The sequence below is a fragment of the Gamsiella multidivaricata genome (genome assembly GCF_025024155.1).
Source record: "Gamsiella multidivaricata strain RSA 2152 chromosome Unknown BC939scaffold_8, whole genome shotgun sequence".
In the NCBI taxonomy this organism is placed as follows: domain Eukaryota; kingdom Fungi; phylum Mortierellomycota; class Mortierellomycetes; order Mortierellales; family Mortierellaceae; genus Gamsiella; species Gamsiella multidivaricata.
Window position 1 is genome coordinate 68,927 of NW_026251716.1, and position 16,554 is coordinate 85,480.

The window sequence follows — 16,554 nt, forward strand, 5'->3', positions numbered from 1 at the left end:
ATGATGATATGATAATGATGAAGAAGATGAGTAAATGATTGAAGGAGAGGGGAGTGGAGGAGACTGTAATTAAAGCGAGGGATGCTCGGGTCCAATAAAGGAATGTCGAGGAGGGAGGACAAGGCAAGAAGAGAGAAAAAGATGCCAACGAGGGTCGGACCTGGCCCACCTACAAGGAAGGTGGAGGACCAGACTGGATATAAGTAGCGGAAGGAAATAATGGTTTTCAGCCAGTTTGCGCTACATGGATTTTGTTCGAGAAACGGGAGTGAGAGATAGACTGCAACCAATTGGCATGCTAAACCGCCTTTTCGGTTTTAGAAGAAATGAAACGATTGCGTTTTCAGGTGCTTCCATTATCTCAGCATGGCTACTTTCTTCGCCCTTGAAGTTGGTCCAGGATTGTATTCGTCCGTCTTTTTTTTTTTTTTTTTTTTTTTTTTTTTTTGGATGGACATGCCAAGCATAAAAGATATAAAGAGTCTGCACCATCCGCTTTGTACATAGAATAGACACGCCGATCTCTTTTTTTTTTACTTGTCCAAGCTGGGATAGAATGGTTTGATACCCTCGTTTCTGTCTCTTTTTTTGTATGTAGTTCTTAAAGACTCGTACTGCGTCATTGGCCTGGCCAATCACACAGGGGCAAACATTATGCTTCCCGCCAACACAGCCGCCCCCCTCTCCCCCTCTCTCTCTCTGGGCACTGATGATGACACAGCGTTCCATGGAACGACTTACGACTCACTCGCCACGCAATCCTCAGGCACCGAATGGGACCTATAAATACTTGTGAATAAACAGCGGCGTGCTCATCTTCTTCCGCACATTCCTGTATTCTCAATTCACCATCCCATCTCACATTCACGCTCTCTTCCCTGCTCTCGCCTCATCACTAACCAACCAACCAACCAACCAACCGACCCCCTCCTCCTCTTCCATGGAGCTCCCTTCAATCGGCAAGCATTGCTCCCATGCAACCTGCTCCCAACTCGACTTCTTGCCCTACACCTGTCCGTACTGCAAGCAAATCTTTTGGTACTTTCCATCAACAGGCTGCTTCTTATCTGCCGCAGACAACATGCCCAAACCAATAGTCAATCACCTAACCTCGCTATTCCTCATTTTTATTTTTTGTTTTTGTTTCCTGAATCCATTTGCAGCCAGGACCATTGGAAACTAGAGGACCACACCTGCCCTAACAAGGGCGATGCAACCCAACAGGACCAGCGTGTACCAATATGCCCTCTATGCGACAAACCCGTCCCCATCAAAAAGGGCGAGGATCCAAACCTCAGAATGGAGCAGCACATCGCAGCCGGATGTCCTGAACCTGCCACTACCGTCTCAAAACCCATCTATACCAATGCCTGTAATGCCAAAGGATGCAAGAACCGCTCCGCCATCCCAATTGTCTGTCAAAAATGTCAACTCAATTACTGTCTGAAGCATCGACTGGAGGGCGACCATGCCTGTGCAAGCCAGCAACAGACAAATGGAAAAAAAACCGGAGCCGGAGCAGCAACCCCATCACGCCCCATTGTCAACGGAGCCAACAACAACAACAACGGCAACTTGTCGCTCAAGGCTGCCAATGCTGCCAATGCTGCCAATGCTGCCAGGAATGCAAGAGCAGCCGCAGCAGCTGAATCTAGAGCAACGGCATCGAACACTGGTCGCCGTCCGGCACCATCAACAGGGAAGAAGGACAAGGACAAGTGCGCGGTCTCGTAAAGCATCAAGGGACAACTCTCTATCACACCTAGAAGGCAGTGCGCCGACAACTAATACTCAACCCAACTCATGGTTCTAATATCCTAATAAAGTCGTTGGTGGTATTCTGATCACACAATACAATGTAACATCCATCAAGTCCAGCACAACAGCATAGACGCAAAATTATTTTATTACAATGGTTGATGAGCAGATGTCTTCGTTGTTTTTCTTTTACGCCTTGCCAGCTGTGTCAATAGCCATCAGAGAACCGATGAAGGTAAGAATCTAGAGGTACAAAAAGGAAACCAAGGGAATGGCGAGCATTAGTGTCTTTGTACTAGAAAAAAACATGTCGCCCAACATTTGAAGGCAACAGCAGCAGCAATGGCATCATCCAACTTACAAGTTTAGCACGGCACTCAATAATATCCTCGGGAAGGACAAAGATAACTGCGCCAATCTTTCTTGCAACCGAAATGGCGTACTTGGCATTCAGCTTAGCGTCCTCCAACGACGTTCCACGGTTGACCATAGCGTAGTCAACCGATCCAGGGCGCACTCCATTCAGGACATCGCATACAAAGACTCCAGTCTTGAATGACGGATCCTTGAAGCTACCGACCTTGCTTGTCTTGCCACCGCGCTGGACAGTTTCGTTGGCCCAACGAATCATCTCCATATCCGTGATATCCCTTCCAGACTTTGACAGCTTCTTCATCGTCTGGGTCACGTTCTCGCGCATCATCTGCCAGACAATGCCCAGCGTCAGCGTAGGGCTTCCATCCACAATATCGGCGCCCTGCATGTTGACGAGTGTGTAGCGAAGATGCTGTCCGATCATGATAGCGTAGTTGGTGTTTTCGACCTGCTTGAAGCGGTTCAGGGGCTGTCTACGGCTGACGCGCTTCCAGTCCACAATGCCTGGGTGCATCTTGTCAAATGCCTGCAAGAGAACCACTCCATCCTGGAGATCGGTGTACAGGTTATTCACGAAAGGGTCGACATCCAAACTGTTCAGCCAAAGAGCAAAGACTAGAGATTACAAACGACAAAGGGAAATCGTTTAGTATCCGGCTCTCTAGTGGACACTGATACGTAGCCAGTAAAATGTCGCCTTACCTCTGGCCTCACGATCACCCTCCGTATCAGGCAGCTCTGGACGCTCAACCTCCTCCAGTGGGTCGAGACCAGGGTGGTTGTTGAACAGGTTGGCAACAAAAGCCAAGTTCAGCTTGGGGTTTCCAGCAACGAGCGACTGCGGTGACAAATACTTGCGGCAGTTGAGCTTTTCTGCGTTTTGAAGAATCTGTTCTGCACGCGTGTAGAGGTCGTTCTCCCGAAGTGGGTTCCTGGAGCAAAGATCCGGCGCCAGCTGATTAAGCAGGATTGTGTAGTTTTCACCGTCTTTGACATCTGTACTAAAATTGTTGACACTGTGAGAGAGCACAATAGATAATAGATGAAGGTGAGAAAAAATAGAACATCACTGTACTCAATTCGCAAGAGCCATAGAAAGAGCTTAACCGTTGAGCGCCTCTTGGTGAAGAGCGCGAAACTTACGTGCGGTGCCATCCTGCTGCCTTCAAGTGGTAGTTGAACCATCTCAACAAAATCTGCTCTGGTGGAAGACGGAGGAATGCCTCCAGAGACTCGTCCTCCTCCAAGAGACGGTACAGCTCGGGATGAAGACGAATATCGATCTTGGAAAGCAAACCGGCCTTGATAATTTGCCAGATGAGACCCAGAATCAAGTGCTCACGTCCGTCCATGATATCCTGAGGTCCAATGTTGACGATACTGCATCCAATAGCCTTGGCCGAATTGATAGCGACGTTGTTGTTTTCGATGATCTGGAAGTTGGACAGCTTGTTCTTAACGTTCAGGACACGTTCATCGATCGTGTCAGGCACAGAGTCGTTGATGAGTTTGCACAGCAAAAGACCATCTATTTGTGTGAAATGGATCGTATTAATTTACTGCCCAGGTCTCGCTAGATAGGTTTGTCGCTCTCCAACAAACAGCGTCGTCGTTTCTGTTCGTCGACTCTCCGTGAAAATCTCTACGGTCGCAAAAAAGGTTTATCCTCGTCTCTCAATTGCTTCTCCCGTGTTCTTTTCCAAATTCTTACCTCGACACTCGTCAAAGACCTGCATCGTATGTGTAGGGATAGGAATCCTGTCTCCGATATGCATATCGCCGGCCAGGACAGAGTTAATATGTGCCGTGAACTCGGAGCGTTCGTCATCGTTCATAGAGTGGGTGATGTTCTGGTTGGCGCCCTTGACCTGGATGACCTTCTTGCCCGACGTTGGGGCATTGGCACCACCCTCGCGCAACTTGGACACAATCTGTGGTTGTTATGGAGCATGTTCCGGAGCGTCGCAAGGATTGGATAGGAAAGAAGAGAGAAGAAAATGGTTAGATGAGAGAGAACACAAACTAACAGCAGTGGCAGAGATAATGAGAGATAAAAGATGTCATGTTTGTTGTATCGTCGCTGGTCGGTGAAGTCGACCACGCGGCAAACCCCTCCTTTTCTCGTGAAAAAAGCTTTTTTGCGCGGGAGTCTGCGCGTGTGAAAATAAAAGCAACAATCTCCTTCTTCCTTACCTCAAGGAACTCGTCGACTTCGACCTTTCCGGTGGCATTGATGTCAACCGTTTTGATGGTAGCGCGAATCTGATCGTAGGACTGACCCTCACCAATCTCTTGGATGACCTTAACAAGGTCCTTTTGGTCAATTTGGCCACGTCCGTCGATATCGAAGCGACTAAGTGTCAAGTGAAGAGCGGAATGATGAGTATTTGGCGCGTTCTGGGCCAAGGCTAAGACGTGTGAAGAACACGTCTGGTTGGACGCAGAAAAACTCTATGATGTCATCTGCCTATCCACGGCCATTGCTGAGTCCATGGAACAGCGCATCGTATCCGTCCTGACCCTGGCTGAGGAGAGAGTAGGAGGTTGAGCGAACTGGTTGCAACTCACCGGAACTGGTTGACAAGGTTGTCGACGTCGTTGACAGGCAACTGCGGAAACTTTTTGGCCAGGAGGGCCGAGTTGATGACGACCATGAGTGGCGTGTGGTTGTGAGGTGATGGATGAGGAGGGGGGGGAAGGAAAGAGTTGAATGTGGAGGGATGGAGGGCGGAGGGCAGAAGAAATATGACGACAGGCGCTGTGGAATCGAATCTCGTGTCGCTTCGTTCCTCTGAAACGGCACGATGCGTTCTTTTCGGTCTCAGAACAGCCGTGTTCAATTAAATGCAAATCAGCGCTGTCTCCCTCTGTAACTGCACACACGTTCGCCTCCCCATGTCTGGGGCCATTGCTGTGCCTCCGCTTCATCCTCCTGGCGTTTTGAACTTGAGCAGCCAACAGCCCACTGGTCCTCGTTCGCAGGGGGTGAACAAATACGCCCCCAACATGCCAAGGCGCCAAGGAAACGATGACCATCTCCATCGGCACTATCGCCTATATGACACGGTATCAAGCGCCGCCTTGTAAATAATTGGTAGCAACGGATTCGCAGTGCACCTCCTGTATGCCAAGTACGCTGAGGGGCGTAGATGCATACCGAGCATATAATCCTAATCAACGCGTTGCGTTGTCACGGTACTTCGCGTCCATATCGCAATGGATATCTTCATATGCCTAGACACACCCTCCCCATGCAAGTGGATCGTCATTCTGCAAAGAACATGCTACACAGTACAGAATGCACATCCAATTTCCGTTGAGATTATTACGCCCGCCTTTAATATCTTCTAATCAACAAGCGCGTTTTTCTTACTTGTGTTTATCGTTCGTTATCTGCCTTCGTCGTCGAATGGGCGCGTGCTCATGTAGTTCTCCGAGATACGATCGGGCAAAAAAAAAAAAAAAAAACACGCACGTTCTACCAACCAGTTCCCGAGATCTAGGCAGCCTTTTCATGCAACGCTCTACAGAATAATCTCCCCGCATGGTAATGAAGGAACTCTCGCGTCCAGCGGAATAGAACGTCCACATCTCTTTTAATGCAATTAAACGAATAAACTCTGTGAAGCCCTACAGGATTTTCGAGCCCACATCCACACGCAATAAAACAACCATCCCTTTGGACGATATGGGAACCCTTTCCTGCGTCGTCCCCGTCTCTTTATCTCATTTATATATAATTTACCGGTGTATCCCTTTATCATAAACCAATATCCGATCCAAGGGAAGGACAATCGCTGTTTCCTCCTGCAGTTCACACCGATCAACCTTTGTTCCCCATATCCAAATTGCTCTCCTTGCCTCCCATTCTCGTCGCTGTCGTCCTCATGCCATCCATGTTGTGTACTCCTTCTCGGTACCGCGTCGCATCTTGGGCCAGCACCTTCATTATCATCCTCCACAATGCTTCCTCGATCCCAGACTCCCTCACCCGATCATGACCATGTATAAATACCGCATCCTCCTCAACGATTTCCTCCAACCAGACTTCAACAAGCACGCCTTCTCCTCTCTCTATCCCCTCCAGCTCTTTCAGCATCAACCTATTCCGCTCCTCTTTCCCCCAGCGCCTTACAATCATCGCCACTATGCAGGGTCCAAGCTTCCTCATCGGCCTCTTCCTCCTCCTCGGTCTTTCTCTCCTGCAGGACACCAGCGTCGACGCACACTCCTGGCTTGACTGCTCCAACATGCTCCCCTCCGGAAAATGCGCCGGCTACCCTATCGGATATCCCACCCGCGCCAACCCCGACATCAACACCCTCTACACCTATCTCATCTCCGGCCGCCCACCCACGGCCCCTGTCTGCCAACCCGGCCGTCAGAGCATCTTCCCTGGCAAAAACCCCAAGACCCTACCTCCCGCATCCGCCGTACCTGGTCAAAAGCTTCACTTGACCTGGGAGGCCAACGGCCATCTGAACAACGTAGCCTCACCCTCTCAGTTCAGGACCAAGGTATCTGTCTACTGGAAGGGTGTACCCAACAAAGTCATCAAGACGCGTTCGGAGCTGTCGAAGCCCTCACTGCTGCTCAAGACCATGGATTTCGCGACCCCACAGAACTGCGACAACCCCGCGAACCCGAACACGGTTTGTCACGGGTACGTGACCATCCCGAAGGGAACCCAGCCGGGCAAGTACCAGATGGTCTGGTACTGGCGATTTGATCAAAACCCTGTCGGTGAGGAGTACTCGACTTGCTTTGAGGTCGATGTCAAGGCTCCAAAGCCCGCCAAGCGCGCTAACAAGCGAAGACTTTTGTTGGATTAAGTGTCAGGCAACACACACGCGCATATATACACACAAAAAAAAAAAAACTTGTGGTCTTGGAGGGGAGAGGGGTAGCCTGTAGGTGAAAGAGAAGGGAGGAGATGGTAGAAGTCATATATTTTATATGTGTGCATGGCGCATGTGCGTCGCGAGTATTGTCCATCATATATCGATAGTCTTGCAGTCCAGAACACGTAGACTAGCGAACGCAACAAAAAGCAATAAAATGATCCTACGGGTGGATAGAATCATGGCACGTTCCAGGTCCCTGTGTTCCTATTAGACCGTGAATAAGTAGCTGGCTCTCTCATTGGTCTAAAGATCTTAAGATCCTGAATAGCTGAAGAGCTGACCATAAAGGGGGGTTTTTTTCCCAGTTCGCGGCTGCAGCAAGCTCAAGCTGACTGATTGGCAGATATGTGGCCAATTCTGTCGCCATCCATAGCACACGGTTCTGCATCTGTGCCCTGAATCCGTTAGATTCCTTGCCATGCGACGGAGCATTTTCGATCAAAACCCGAGGTTCTAATGATTATTTATCTCAACGAAAGATACTCCGATATCTGACAACTATCCTTAAAACGTCCAACCTCTCCCGCACTTTTTTCCCCTTTTACGCACGATTCCGAGAATTCTATTAAACAACGTGGTTTCAAAGGGGGGGGGGGGGGGGAGGAGATGATGGCATAGTCGACAACAGGCATCCGGCTGTGTGTGTTCGTCTGCACGGATATCTTTTTTATGTTTTTCGTGGATGCTTTTGCGCTTTGCAATAGCGCATTTCGCCGTTTTTATTTTTGCAATAGGTACACGCCCTTGTGGGCGGAAGGGCAAGGATGAAAAATGCGGGTTCAAGACAGTTGAGCATCTTCTTCCCACACACTGGAGTATGAAGGTTGTGGGGTTTTAGATTGGGCGAGAAAAAAAAAAAAAAAAAGCTAGTAGAGCTAGCTGGACAAGGTTCTGAACTCAACGATGTGGATTACTGTCCAGCTCGTTATGTGCTCTGATGACTCCGCTCTAACTGCAACGCCCATCTATCTTTCTACTGTCTCTGCTGCACGCCTTATATTAAAGTCTGTTTATGTTTATTATTGTAGTGCTGATAAAGAGGAGGTGAGAGAGAGAGAGAGAGAATGAACCCCGGGAATACTATTGGTACACATGAAGGTCCCTTTTTACAGAACGTGCTCACCACGGAGCTTCTTCTCGGACTTCTGCATGATCTTCAAGAACTCCTCGAGAGTGACGCGACCATCGCCAGAGACATCAGCCTCATGGACAATCTCGTCAACATCAGCCTAATAATGGGTTCAATAGTAAAGAAGAAAAAAAAAACGTCAGCAATCCTGCCTTGAGCAAATACTGCTTTCCTTTGTTCCACCCCTGATTCCAATTATCTAAACGGATGGATACATTAAACGGAAGGTCTACTGCATTTGTTACGTACCTCAGAGAGGGAGCTGTTGCCAAAGTGCTGAAGGGCAGCACGGATCTCAGCAGCAGAGACATTGCCGGAGCCGTCCTTGTTGATGGACTTGAAGAGAGCACCGTAAGCATCATCAGAGGTCTCGGCGCCCTTGTGGTTGTTGGCCATCAAGGCAGCGAAGGCCTTGTAGTCCAAAGGCTGGGTGGGGAGCTTGACCTTGCTGCTCAACTCGGGGTCGTTGAGGAGCTATGTTCATTACACAAGGAAGCATAAAAGAGATATTAGCCATCTGGTCTGCTCAGCACGGACAGATTTAGACGGAGATAGATAGACAACTGATTACTGCTGGATGTAAACAAAAGCGGAACGGGGGAAAAGTATTAACGAGCAAGGATAATTAGGGGAGAAGGGAGAACACAAACAGCCGCAGAACATCCACAAAAATAACAACAACAACAACCAGCATCAACAGCAACAACAGTAGCAGCGGATCAGAAGAGGAAAAGAAAACAAACGATCCTGTTTTCCCAGCATCTTCGGTGCAGAGTAGTTGGCTATCGATGGGGTTGCATTTTATGTACTCCTTTGAGCGAGGTGTGATATTTTGTCTGGCGAAATTCAATCGAGACGAGATATGTGTAGATAACGTGGGGACGAGAGAGGCAGCTGAGCCCCAGGAAGAAAGTCGAGTCTGCGTCTGGCAGGACAGAAGGAAGATGAAGAACAAGAGGTACAGATGCAGATGATGAGAAAGTGGAGGATGAGGATGAGGTGTACTCACAGCAAGGAAGTCCGAGAAGGCCTTGGGCTGGATGACACCAGAGTTGGTGGGGTCGAAGAGGGCGAAGGCCTCCTTGTACTCGATTTCCTGGCCTTGAGAGAGAGACATGGTGCTTGTTTGTTTGGTTGGTGGGATGAGAGAAGAGAGATGAGATGTGCGGGGTGATGAAGAAGAGAGAAGAAGAAAGAGAGGGGATGGGAAGAAAAGGAGGGCAGAACACCAGGCGATACGGTACCAGTCTGCTCATTTGGGCTAGCCCCGACTCCTACTTTACCCCGAAACCTGTTCAATCAGACTCGCTACCCACCCAGCTCTAGCCTATCTTAAGCCGTATAAACTCATACAAATCGCACTCAGCTCACCTTACCAGGGGGCTAGGTTGCTGTACCCAGGGTCGCTTCTGCTGCCAACCACTGAGATTAGGCGATAAAAAATGCCAGTGAGAAAACAACATTGCGGGGGAAAAATATTGCCGGGCGAGTTGATCCTGTTCCTGAGCACTCAAACCTTGTGTACCCAGCTCGACTTTCAGTGTGAGGTATTTTTTTTTCAATATTGAGCAAACGGCTAAAAGCAACTGCGCTCATTTTGTTCATTTTTCTGCATGTCCATGTGTAGTTTATCTACCCACAACAGCGGCATCTAGGGCGCGCCATTGCAAGCCGAGGATCATCCTCTATGTCAAAGGGTAGGGTGGCCATGATGGACATTTTTCATTTACACGTTGGTGCCTCAATCTTATCGTAGAAGCAGGAGCAAAAACTGTCACCACTGCTGCTGCCGCTTGTTTTCGTCTGCCAGAAAAGCAATAGCGCATACTGGAAGAAGAAAACAGGATGAATTATAATGATGGCGCATCCCAACATAGCGCTATTATCTGGTTCATTTCTGCAGTTTCTTATTGATCTCTGCGGAAGTAAAAGTTATGCTGGACAGATTCAGACGCGTGAGTTTATTTTTTTTTTGGAACAGGGCGATAATGTGGTGGAACCGTTAAGGTTGCCCTGAGAAATATAAAACTGACTTGCGGCAGCCAAGTATTCAAAGCGACGTTGCTTAATGATCCTTCGATGTCGGATCCTCCTATCATACTGAAGCAGAATTCAATAAGCATTGGATTATTCATCCACTTATAGGGAAATAGGAAACGCGAGCTGGATTTAAACCGCCGTGAGACAGAGGCTGCATTTCAGTCATTGTCTGTTGCAGAAGGGGGCGTTCCGATCTTTTTTTTTCTAGTAAGAGGAGATGCTTCAAAACACTTTTCGCCGTAGCGGAAGTTGTTTTAGTGCGCTGTACGGTGATCAAAAGGGATAAGGAATCGCAGATTCAGAGTTCAAGGTGCATGCAAAGTTAACTGCATGCTTCGATTCTGCTTGTTCCTTAAACCATATCTGTGCTCCTCACTGTGCACAGCGGCAACTGGGCCAAGAAAAGGCGAAAAGAGTTGCGCTTGGATATCCTCTCCTCGTTGTTTCAATAGTCACTCTAACGCGCGTTGGAAAACAGGCCACGATAAATGAAGAATGATGGCGACGGAATTTCTCCTGGCAGTTGTTGAACAGATACTCTACGATAAGGTCTGTTGTTCTCAGAAGTATGATGTTGCTGGGGATTCTGGTTGGTTGGATTGTAGGTCGGGGCAATAGGAGACTGCGTAGCCGGTTGGGTTCCTCTCCCATCTAGTACCTGAATGACCGCCAACGCTGCCTCTTCGACCTCCCTTCCTCCTCTTCCGTCTCTATGACCTCGGCCACCTCTTCCGCTTTTTCGGCTCGACCTCCAGTAACTGGACCATCGCTACCAGGTGCCCCCACCCCATCTTTTCCACCGAAACCCCGGGAATTGATGGTTGCTCTGACCGATAGGTATATCGAAAGCAACATCAACACCGGCGTTACTGGGAACACTGTTAATAAGTGAGCATGAGCTCCTAGAGCCTGAGCGCCGATGGGACTCCACACCGAACTCCACACCGACGTCTACTTCCCTTGTACCGTCTGCACGGGGGTACGGAAATGCGAACAGCTGAAGTTCTTCCAAACATTGGACAGCAATAGATGTTCAAAAGCCTTACATCTTCCTACCCAAGACTGCCGTAGACAACGTGGCCATGAGATGATGGTGCATGAAAATGAACGGGCTTAATGATGATGATGAATATTAGCACAAAAAGCTGCTTCTAAGTCTTTTTCCTATCCTCAGTACATATTTAAAACGTCGCGGCGGCCTTGGGCAAGCGAATACTGTCCCAGCTGAGCTCGTATTCTTCCCAGACAGACCACTTCAGCTCGTGCAGGAGATCGCGTCGTGTCGAGAGAGCGCTCTTGATGTTGGCTGCTCCATCGCGCGACCCACCGCCCTGCTCACTCAACCAGGCGTTGACGCGCTGCAATGCCAAGCCTAGACGGCCATGCTTGCGCTCACGCTCCAAGTAGACACCCACAGACTTCCAGTCAGTCACTCCTGTGCCTTCGCTCCATTGACTCAGATGGTTATAGGCCTCGTCCGAGTCCTCCTTCAACGCAACCAGTGCCAAGCAGCGAGCCTTTAATGCTGCAATCAGCGCACTCTTGGCCTCCTCTTTTTCCTTCTTGATCTTCTTTTGCTCCGCCTCGGCCTTGCCGTGCAAGGTCACCTGCTTCAAACCAAAGTATTGTGCCAATGCAGCCTCGTCAATGATCTTCGTGATCTTATCCGTTGCGCCAAGGACCTCTTTCCACCGCTCCTCCTTGTGAGCCTCGTCAGCGCCCTCAGCCAATACCAGAGCAACATCTAACTGTGCCAGCAAGAAGGGCAAGTGCTTGCCATGACCCGCAGCCTCCAACTGGGCCACCAGTTCCTTTCTGGCCGCCGCTGCCGCCTCCTTGTCCTTTTCGGTTCTGTAAGCACTTCCACTCTTTTTCAACCAGGCCACCTGTGCATCCCTGACCTGCTCAGCCAACTGACGAGCAACATCCACCTCCTCCTCGAGCTCAACAGTCTCTTCCTTGATAGGGATCTGCTCAGGCGGGATCGCATACACAACACGCGAGAGAGGAGTGCCATCCATCTTGGCAAGACCCCACTTCCACTCACCCACTAAAAAGTCGCCGGGCTTGGCGCCCTTAGGGTGCTCAGAGGACGACACTACAAATGCGGGCTTGATATCTCCACGCTCAAGGGCGCTGGGGAAGGCATTCTTCTTGCCAATGAGGGCATCAGGCCAGTAGCCCGACACCTCAAGTGTCTGTGCCTTGGCGAGACCGAAATCAAAGACACCAGGCAAGTGGCGGAACTTTTCCAGGGTCTCTTCATTCTCATGACGGATCTGGAGACGCAGGCTATAATCACCCTTAGGCAACTTGAACTTATGAATATAGACATCACCATAGCCGACCACCTTGTTGTTGACGTCCGAGACAATGAGGAGCACCTCTACTGGAGAGTCGTACAGGAGATCGTTCAGGCTGGGGAAACGGGGCGTAACAGACACTGATTCCTTGCCTGAGGTTTCGACCTTGAAGGGGTAGGTTGCGATCAGGTTGTACATGAGGCGCGAGTTGGGCAAGCTGTCGCGGTCACGGATCAAAGGCTTTATGCTGCTTTCAGAGGGACGGATCACCTTGCGGAGAGTATCCAAGGAGACGCTGGGCGAGAGGCCCTCCTCACGGCGGATTGGCGCCGCAACATGGAAGCGAGTGATTTGATCGGCTCCATTGATAAAGACCGTGCGGGGTCCGCTGGTGGACCCGCTCAATTGGAGACCATGGAAGGTCAACTCGACAGTGACAGTGTGAGCACCAGGGCTGTCCCAGTATTGAGCCATGCAGAGTTCCAAGGTGTGGCTGCTGTAGACAGAGAAGCGTTTGGCTTCAGATTGTTCCTCAGCGCCGGCCTCGGCATAGCTGCCCTTGCCAAGGCGGATCATGTAGCCCTGCTTGGTATGGTCATTACGGAGCTGAGGGAGGAGCTGAGCAGCATAGACAACAAACTTGGCAGCCAGTTGAGCAACGTTGACGCCGCTCGAGCTGCGGATAACGGCCTCAGCATGGGTCGCGCCAGCAGGGACGTGGATTAGACGCCGCTCGATGTGACCGGGACCGAACTGGATGTTCTCAAACTTGATAAAGGACTGTGTGGACAACTCAGCGGGCTTGGCGACAGTGACATAGATGCTGAAGACTGGGCCGCGGGCTGGGCAGGAGGAATCAAAGGCCTGGATCTCAGCAATGTGGAGCGAGCCAGCGGTGAGCTGAGTGGGGTCGACCTTGATTTCAAATTGACGCTGGGCGCCGTTCATGAACAGAAAGTCGGGGACACGGATCCAGCTCTCGGTAGCAATGAGAGCCATACGGCACTCGAAGGACAGCTTCTTCTCGTTGATGTCAGGCTTGTTGTAGTCAATGTCCTTCATGAACTTGGGCTCGACCTTGACCGTCAACGTGTGGGCCTTGTTACACTCTTCCCACTCTCTCAAGTAGATCCCGCGGGCGTTTTCACGCTCGGCAATCTGAATGACATAATCAACATCCTGCTCGTCGTAGGCGTGGTAAGTCAAAATATGATCAAAAGTCTTCTCGACCTGCAGGAAGCCGATGCGGAACTCGTCCTGGATATCCTTGGAAGCGTTAACGAGAGCACGGTGGACACGGTAAGGAGTATATGCCTTCTTTTCGCCCTTCAGACCCGAGAGAATAAGCGAGATGCATCCGCATGCATTAGGAGAGCTCATCGAGGTTCCGTTCATGCGCTGGAATTTTGAAAGCTCGTACTCGGGGATTGAGGTGATGGCAGCGCCGGGAGCATAGAAGCTGACGCCAACATCTCCATCCAGAGTAGGACCGCGGGAGGACCATGTGTAGGGTCTATCGGGAACGGACTCAAACAGGGCATACTCGGATTGCTGCATGGCCTGGCTCTGGTAAGCACCTACGCCGACCATACCAGCGGAAGTGCCGCCGGGAGCACCGACAGTGCTCAGGGCAGGACCAGCATTGCCAGCGGACGAAACAAAGATACATCCATGACGACCGACAGCCTCCTCGCGGATCAACTCGACAAAGCGTCCAATGTTGGAGTAGCTGGCTGCCTCACCGTAAGACATGTTGGCGAGATCGCACTTGTCGTCGATGATAACCTTGACGGCGCGGGTGAGGGCGTGATGGGTTTCAATGCTTCCCAAGCGACTATCGCCAATCTTGATAGAGACAATCTGAGCACCAGGTGCAACACCGTTCAAGGCGGGCTCTTCGGGGTGGTTGGCGGCCGTGATGGCGGCGACATGGGTACCATGGGAACCGGCAATAACGACGATGGAGAGCATTTTACCGTCATCGTAGATGTTGATGCTGTAGTTGCACTTGTCCTGGTTGCTGAAAGTGCCGTACTGGAGCTCTACCTTGTAGTCTGTTAATGCTGGGGCATCTATAGGGCGAGAATGTTTATATTTTTTGGGAAGGGGATAGATTAGTCAGTTGACCATTCCAGCAAAACCTTGGGGACGTAAAACGAGGCGTAGTGTCCCCTACCTGTGAGATCACCATCCTCTTTGGCATCGACAACAGCACGCCAGACGTTGCCGTCGTTGAAGACGACGCAGTCGTAGACTGGGCCGGGATCAGAGAAGTTCTTGAGCTGGTCCTTCAGGACGTCCAAGCGCGCGTTGTAATCGGCCTTTGTACGCTGATCCTGCTCGGTCAACGTGGAGCGGGCCTTGAGGAAGGCGGCGAGCTCCTCCTGAACCTTGGCCACGAGTAGGAAGTGCTTCTTTTGAAATTCAGCTGCGCGTTCCTATGATCATCACGGCGAAAACAAACAAATGGTCGAGCTTTAGTGTGAAGTACAAATACAGACGACACCAACTGCTCTCATTTCCGTGTAGAGCGTGTTCCCTGTCCAGCCCACTGTTTCCCACAGAGTGACCGCGGTTTATGGATTCACTCAAACAGGAGGGGCACATTTTCCCATCTTCCCGACTGTCCGCGAATGTCCTAGTCCAACTGTTACCTTCTTGATGCGGTCTGCAAGGTCACCGGGAAAGAGATCGTAGGCACGCTTGACACCAAGCCGGTACTCGCCCGAGGGATTCTTCCAGTCCTTGCTCAGATGCAGTTTGCGACCAGTCAGACCTGTGATGACGGGAACTCCGTCCTCGTTCTCTGTGGCCTTGACAACGGTGGTGGTGGGGATGTCGCCTGAACCCGAGCAGTCGACAATGTCAATGATTTTGGGCTTGCCGTCTGATGTGACCTGGAGGCCTGCTGCGCCTGGATCGACACCTGTATCGAGAATAGCAATGATGGTGTTGCGTCCGTCGTAATTGGGGTATTTCTTCAAGAAAGAGGCCGCCTCGGTTTCCTGTTGTTCAGAACACGTAATACAGTTAGTCTCACAGATAGGATAACGTTTACCCATAGCTACCCATCGCCAGCCATTGCCGCAAGGTCCACTGCCAAGTGTACAGTACCTCCTTGGGGAGAATGCCCTGGAGGGGGAACTCTGGAATGGGACGGATGGTCTTGAGGGCGGTCATGGCGAATGAAATGGGTTGGATGGCGAGACTATACAAAGAAGAGAAAGGGGAGAAGGAATGGGACTGTTCGAGTGTGGAAGACTAAGAAGAGTATAAAAGCGCGAGGAGGGGGACTGCGGGGGAGGGGATGGATGGCGGGGCTGGTTGGGGAAAAGAGAAGGAAGAAAGGGCCACGTCCGCGTCCCTTATATTTGGCAGCGCTGCCGCCTTTGATTATTCGATTCCTGGAAATGGCCACCAAAAACGGAAGCAACGCCCCACCATCAACACCTGCTCACGCCCCCGGCATCTTGCATGCATCCACAGTATATAGACTAGACTCCTCCTCCAACGGGCAGCCATGTCCAACGCGAGCAGTTCCGCGTCTTCTTTTTCCAACGAGCTTTATCATGAGCAAGCCAGCGCCTGGTCTTGTTCAGATCAGCCCCCTTTTTGACACAGCAGGAGGCCTGTGTCCATGGCATCGGATGTAGCCCATACACTCGCATTGCCAATCAAGGCTCAGTCCAGCCTTTGTAGAGTACAATCGCGGATGGTACATGGAGCTGGGGTCCGACCAGTTGATTACAGGCTCAGTTTCCCACGAGCTCTGCTTTCTGATTGGCCAACACGAGCCCGTCTGTATGAGCAAACATTGCTGTTTCCTTACCGTTTTTGTCGTCTCTTTCCTTTCCCTTCCTTTCCTTTCCTTTCCTTTCTTAGCCGCTTCATCCATAAGCGTAGGCAGGTGCTGTTGGAGTCGACATTTGGTCTATCGCATGCGGTCTGCGATACAAGTCAAAGGATTACTCTTATTCTACCCTATTTAGGTAGCTTAAAGCGCGTACTTGTACAGCCTCCATACTGAGATGGACCGCGTCGCAAT

The 16,554-nt window shown here is 50.5% G+C and overlaps 5 protein-coding genes across 5 annotated transcripts; 2 read left to right on the forward strand and 3 right to left on the reverse strand.

Annotated features, from left to right (window-relative positions):
* Positions 1 to 686: 686 nt before the first annotated feature.
* BC939DRAFT_439803 (uncharacterized protein) lies at positions 687 to 1,881 on the forward strand. Its single transcript, XM_051554005.1, has 2 exons — positions 687 to 1,038; positions 1,164 to 1,881. The coding sequence occupies exons 1-2, from the start codon at positions 941 to 943 to the stop codon at positions 1,732 to 1,734; spliced, it is 669 nt and encodes a 222-aa protein (XP_051415979.1). The 5' UTR covers positions 687 to 940; the 3' UTR covers positions 1,735 to 1,881.
* BC939DRAFT_439804 (fimbrin) lies at positions 1,868 to 4,931 on the reverse strand. Its single transcript, XM_051554006.1, has 7 exons — positions 4,702 to 4,931; positions 4,327 to 4,486; positions 3,845 to 4,064; positions 3,277 to 3,661; positions 2,836 to 3,149; positions 2,120 to 2,748; positions 1,868 to 2,001 (listed from the first exon to the last, which is right to left on the reverse strand). Exons 1-7 carry the CDS (start codon positions 4,785 to 4,787, stop codon positions 1,948 to 1,950), a joined length of 1,848 nt encoding a protein of 615 aa, XP_051415980.1. The 5' UTR covers positions 4,788 to 4,931; the 3' UTR covers positions 1,868 to 1,947.
* Positions 4,932 to 6,281: 1,350 nt separating this feature from the next.
* On the forward strand, positions 6,282 to 6,965 carry BC939DRAFT_473774 (uncharacterized protein; the record flags this gene model as incomplete). The annotated part of the gene is made up of 1 exon (XM_051558372.1): positions 6,282 to 6,965. The coding sequence occupies one exon, from the start codon at positions 6,282 to 6,284 to the stop codon at positions 6,963 to 6,965; it is 684 nt and encodes a 227-aa protein (XP_051415981.1).
* A 953-nt stretch (positions 6,966 to 7,918) lies between these two features.
* BC939DRAFT_439811 (uncharacterized protein) lies at positions 7,919 to 9,387 on the reverse strand. Its single transcript, XM_051554007.1, has 3 exons — positions 9,176 to 9,387; positions 8,416 to 8,640; positions 7,919 to 8,266 (listed from the first exon to the last, which is right to left on the reverse strand). Exons 1-3 carry the CDS (start codon positions 9,281 to 9,283, stop codon positions 8,144 to 8,146), a joined length of 456 nt encoding a protein of 151 aa, XP_051415982.1. The 5' UTR covers positions 9,284 to 9,387; the 3' UTR covers positions 7,919 to 8,143.
* Positions 9,388 to 11,297: 1,910 nt separating this feature from the next.
* Positions 11,298 to 15,849, reverse strand: BC939DRAFT_439814 (subtilase family-domain-containing protein). The gene is made up of 4 exons (XM_051554008.1): positions 15,624 to 15,849; positions 15,164 to 15,514; positions 14,686 to 14,947; positions 11,298 to 14,581 (listed from the first exon to the last, which is right to left on the reverse strand). The coding sequence occupies exons 1-4, from the start codon at positions 15,687 to 15,689 to the stop codon at positions 11,388 to 11,390; spliced, it is 3,873 nt and encodes a 1,290-aa protein (XP_051415983.1). The 5' UTR covers positions 15,690 to 15,849; the 3' UTR covers positions 11,298 to 11,387.
* Positions 15,850 to 16,554: the final 705 nt, after the last annotated feature.

Excerpts from the sequence above, each read along its gene's own strand:
- BC939DRAFT_439811 (XM_051554007.1), bottom strand. The coding sequence starts at position 9,283 with ATGTCTCTCTCTCAAGGCCAGGAAATCGAGTACAAGGAGGCCTTCGCC. Across the intron at positions 8,641-9,175 it reads CCTTCTCGGACTTCCTTGCT|CTCCTCAACGACCCCGAGTT; the intron begins GTGAGTACACCT and ends TAATGAACATAG. Across the intron at positions 8,267-8,415 it reads GCAACAGCTCCCTCTCTGAG|GCTGATGTTGACGAGATTGT; the intron begins GTACGTAACAAA and ends ACCCATTATTAG.
- BC939DRAFT_439803 (XM_051554005.1), top strand. The coding sequence starts at position 941 with ATGGAGCTCCCTTCAATCGGCAAGCATTGCTCCCATGCAACCTGCTCC. Across the intron at positions 1,039-1,163 it reads TACTGCAAGCAAATCTTTTG|CCAGGACCATTGGAAACTAG; the intron begins GTACTTTCCATC and ends ATCCATTTGCAG.
- BC939DRAFT_439814 (XM_051554008.1), bottom strand. The coding sequence starts at position 15,689 with ATGACCGCCCTCAAGACCATCCGTCCCATTCCAGAGTTCCCCCTCCAG. Across the intron at positions 14,948-15,163 it reads TTGCAGACCGCATCAAGAAG|GAACGCGCAGCTGAATTTCA; the intron begins GTAACAGTTGGA and ends TGATGATCATAG. Across the intron at positions 14,582-14,685 it reads AGAGGATGGTGATCTCACAG|ATGCCCCAGCATTAACAGAC; the intron begins GTAGGGGACACT and ends CTCGCCCTATAG.
- BC939DRAFT_439804 (XM_051554006.1), bottom strand. The coding sequence starts at position 4,787 with ATGGTCGTCATCAACTCGGCCCTCCTGGCCAAAAAGTTTCCGCAGTTG. Across the intron at positions 4,065-4,326 it reads AAGTCGACGAGTTCCTTGAG|ATTGTGTCCAAGTTGCGCGA; the intron begins GTAAGGAAGAAG and ends TAACAACCACAG. Across the intron at positions 2,002-2,119 it reads TTGAGTGCCGTGCTAAACTT|ATTCTTACCTTCATCGGTTC; the intron begins GTAAGTTGGATG and ends TTGTACCTCTAG.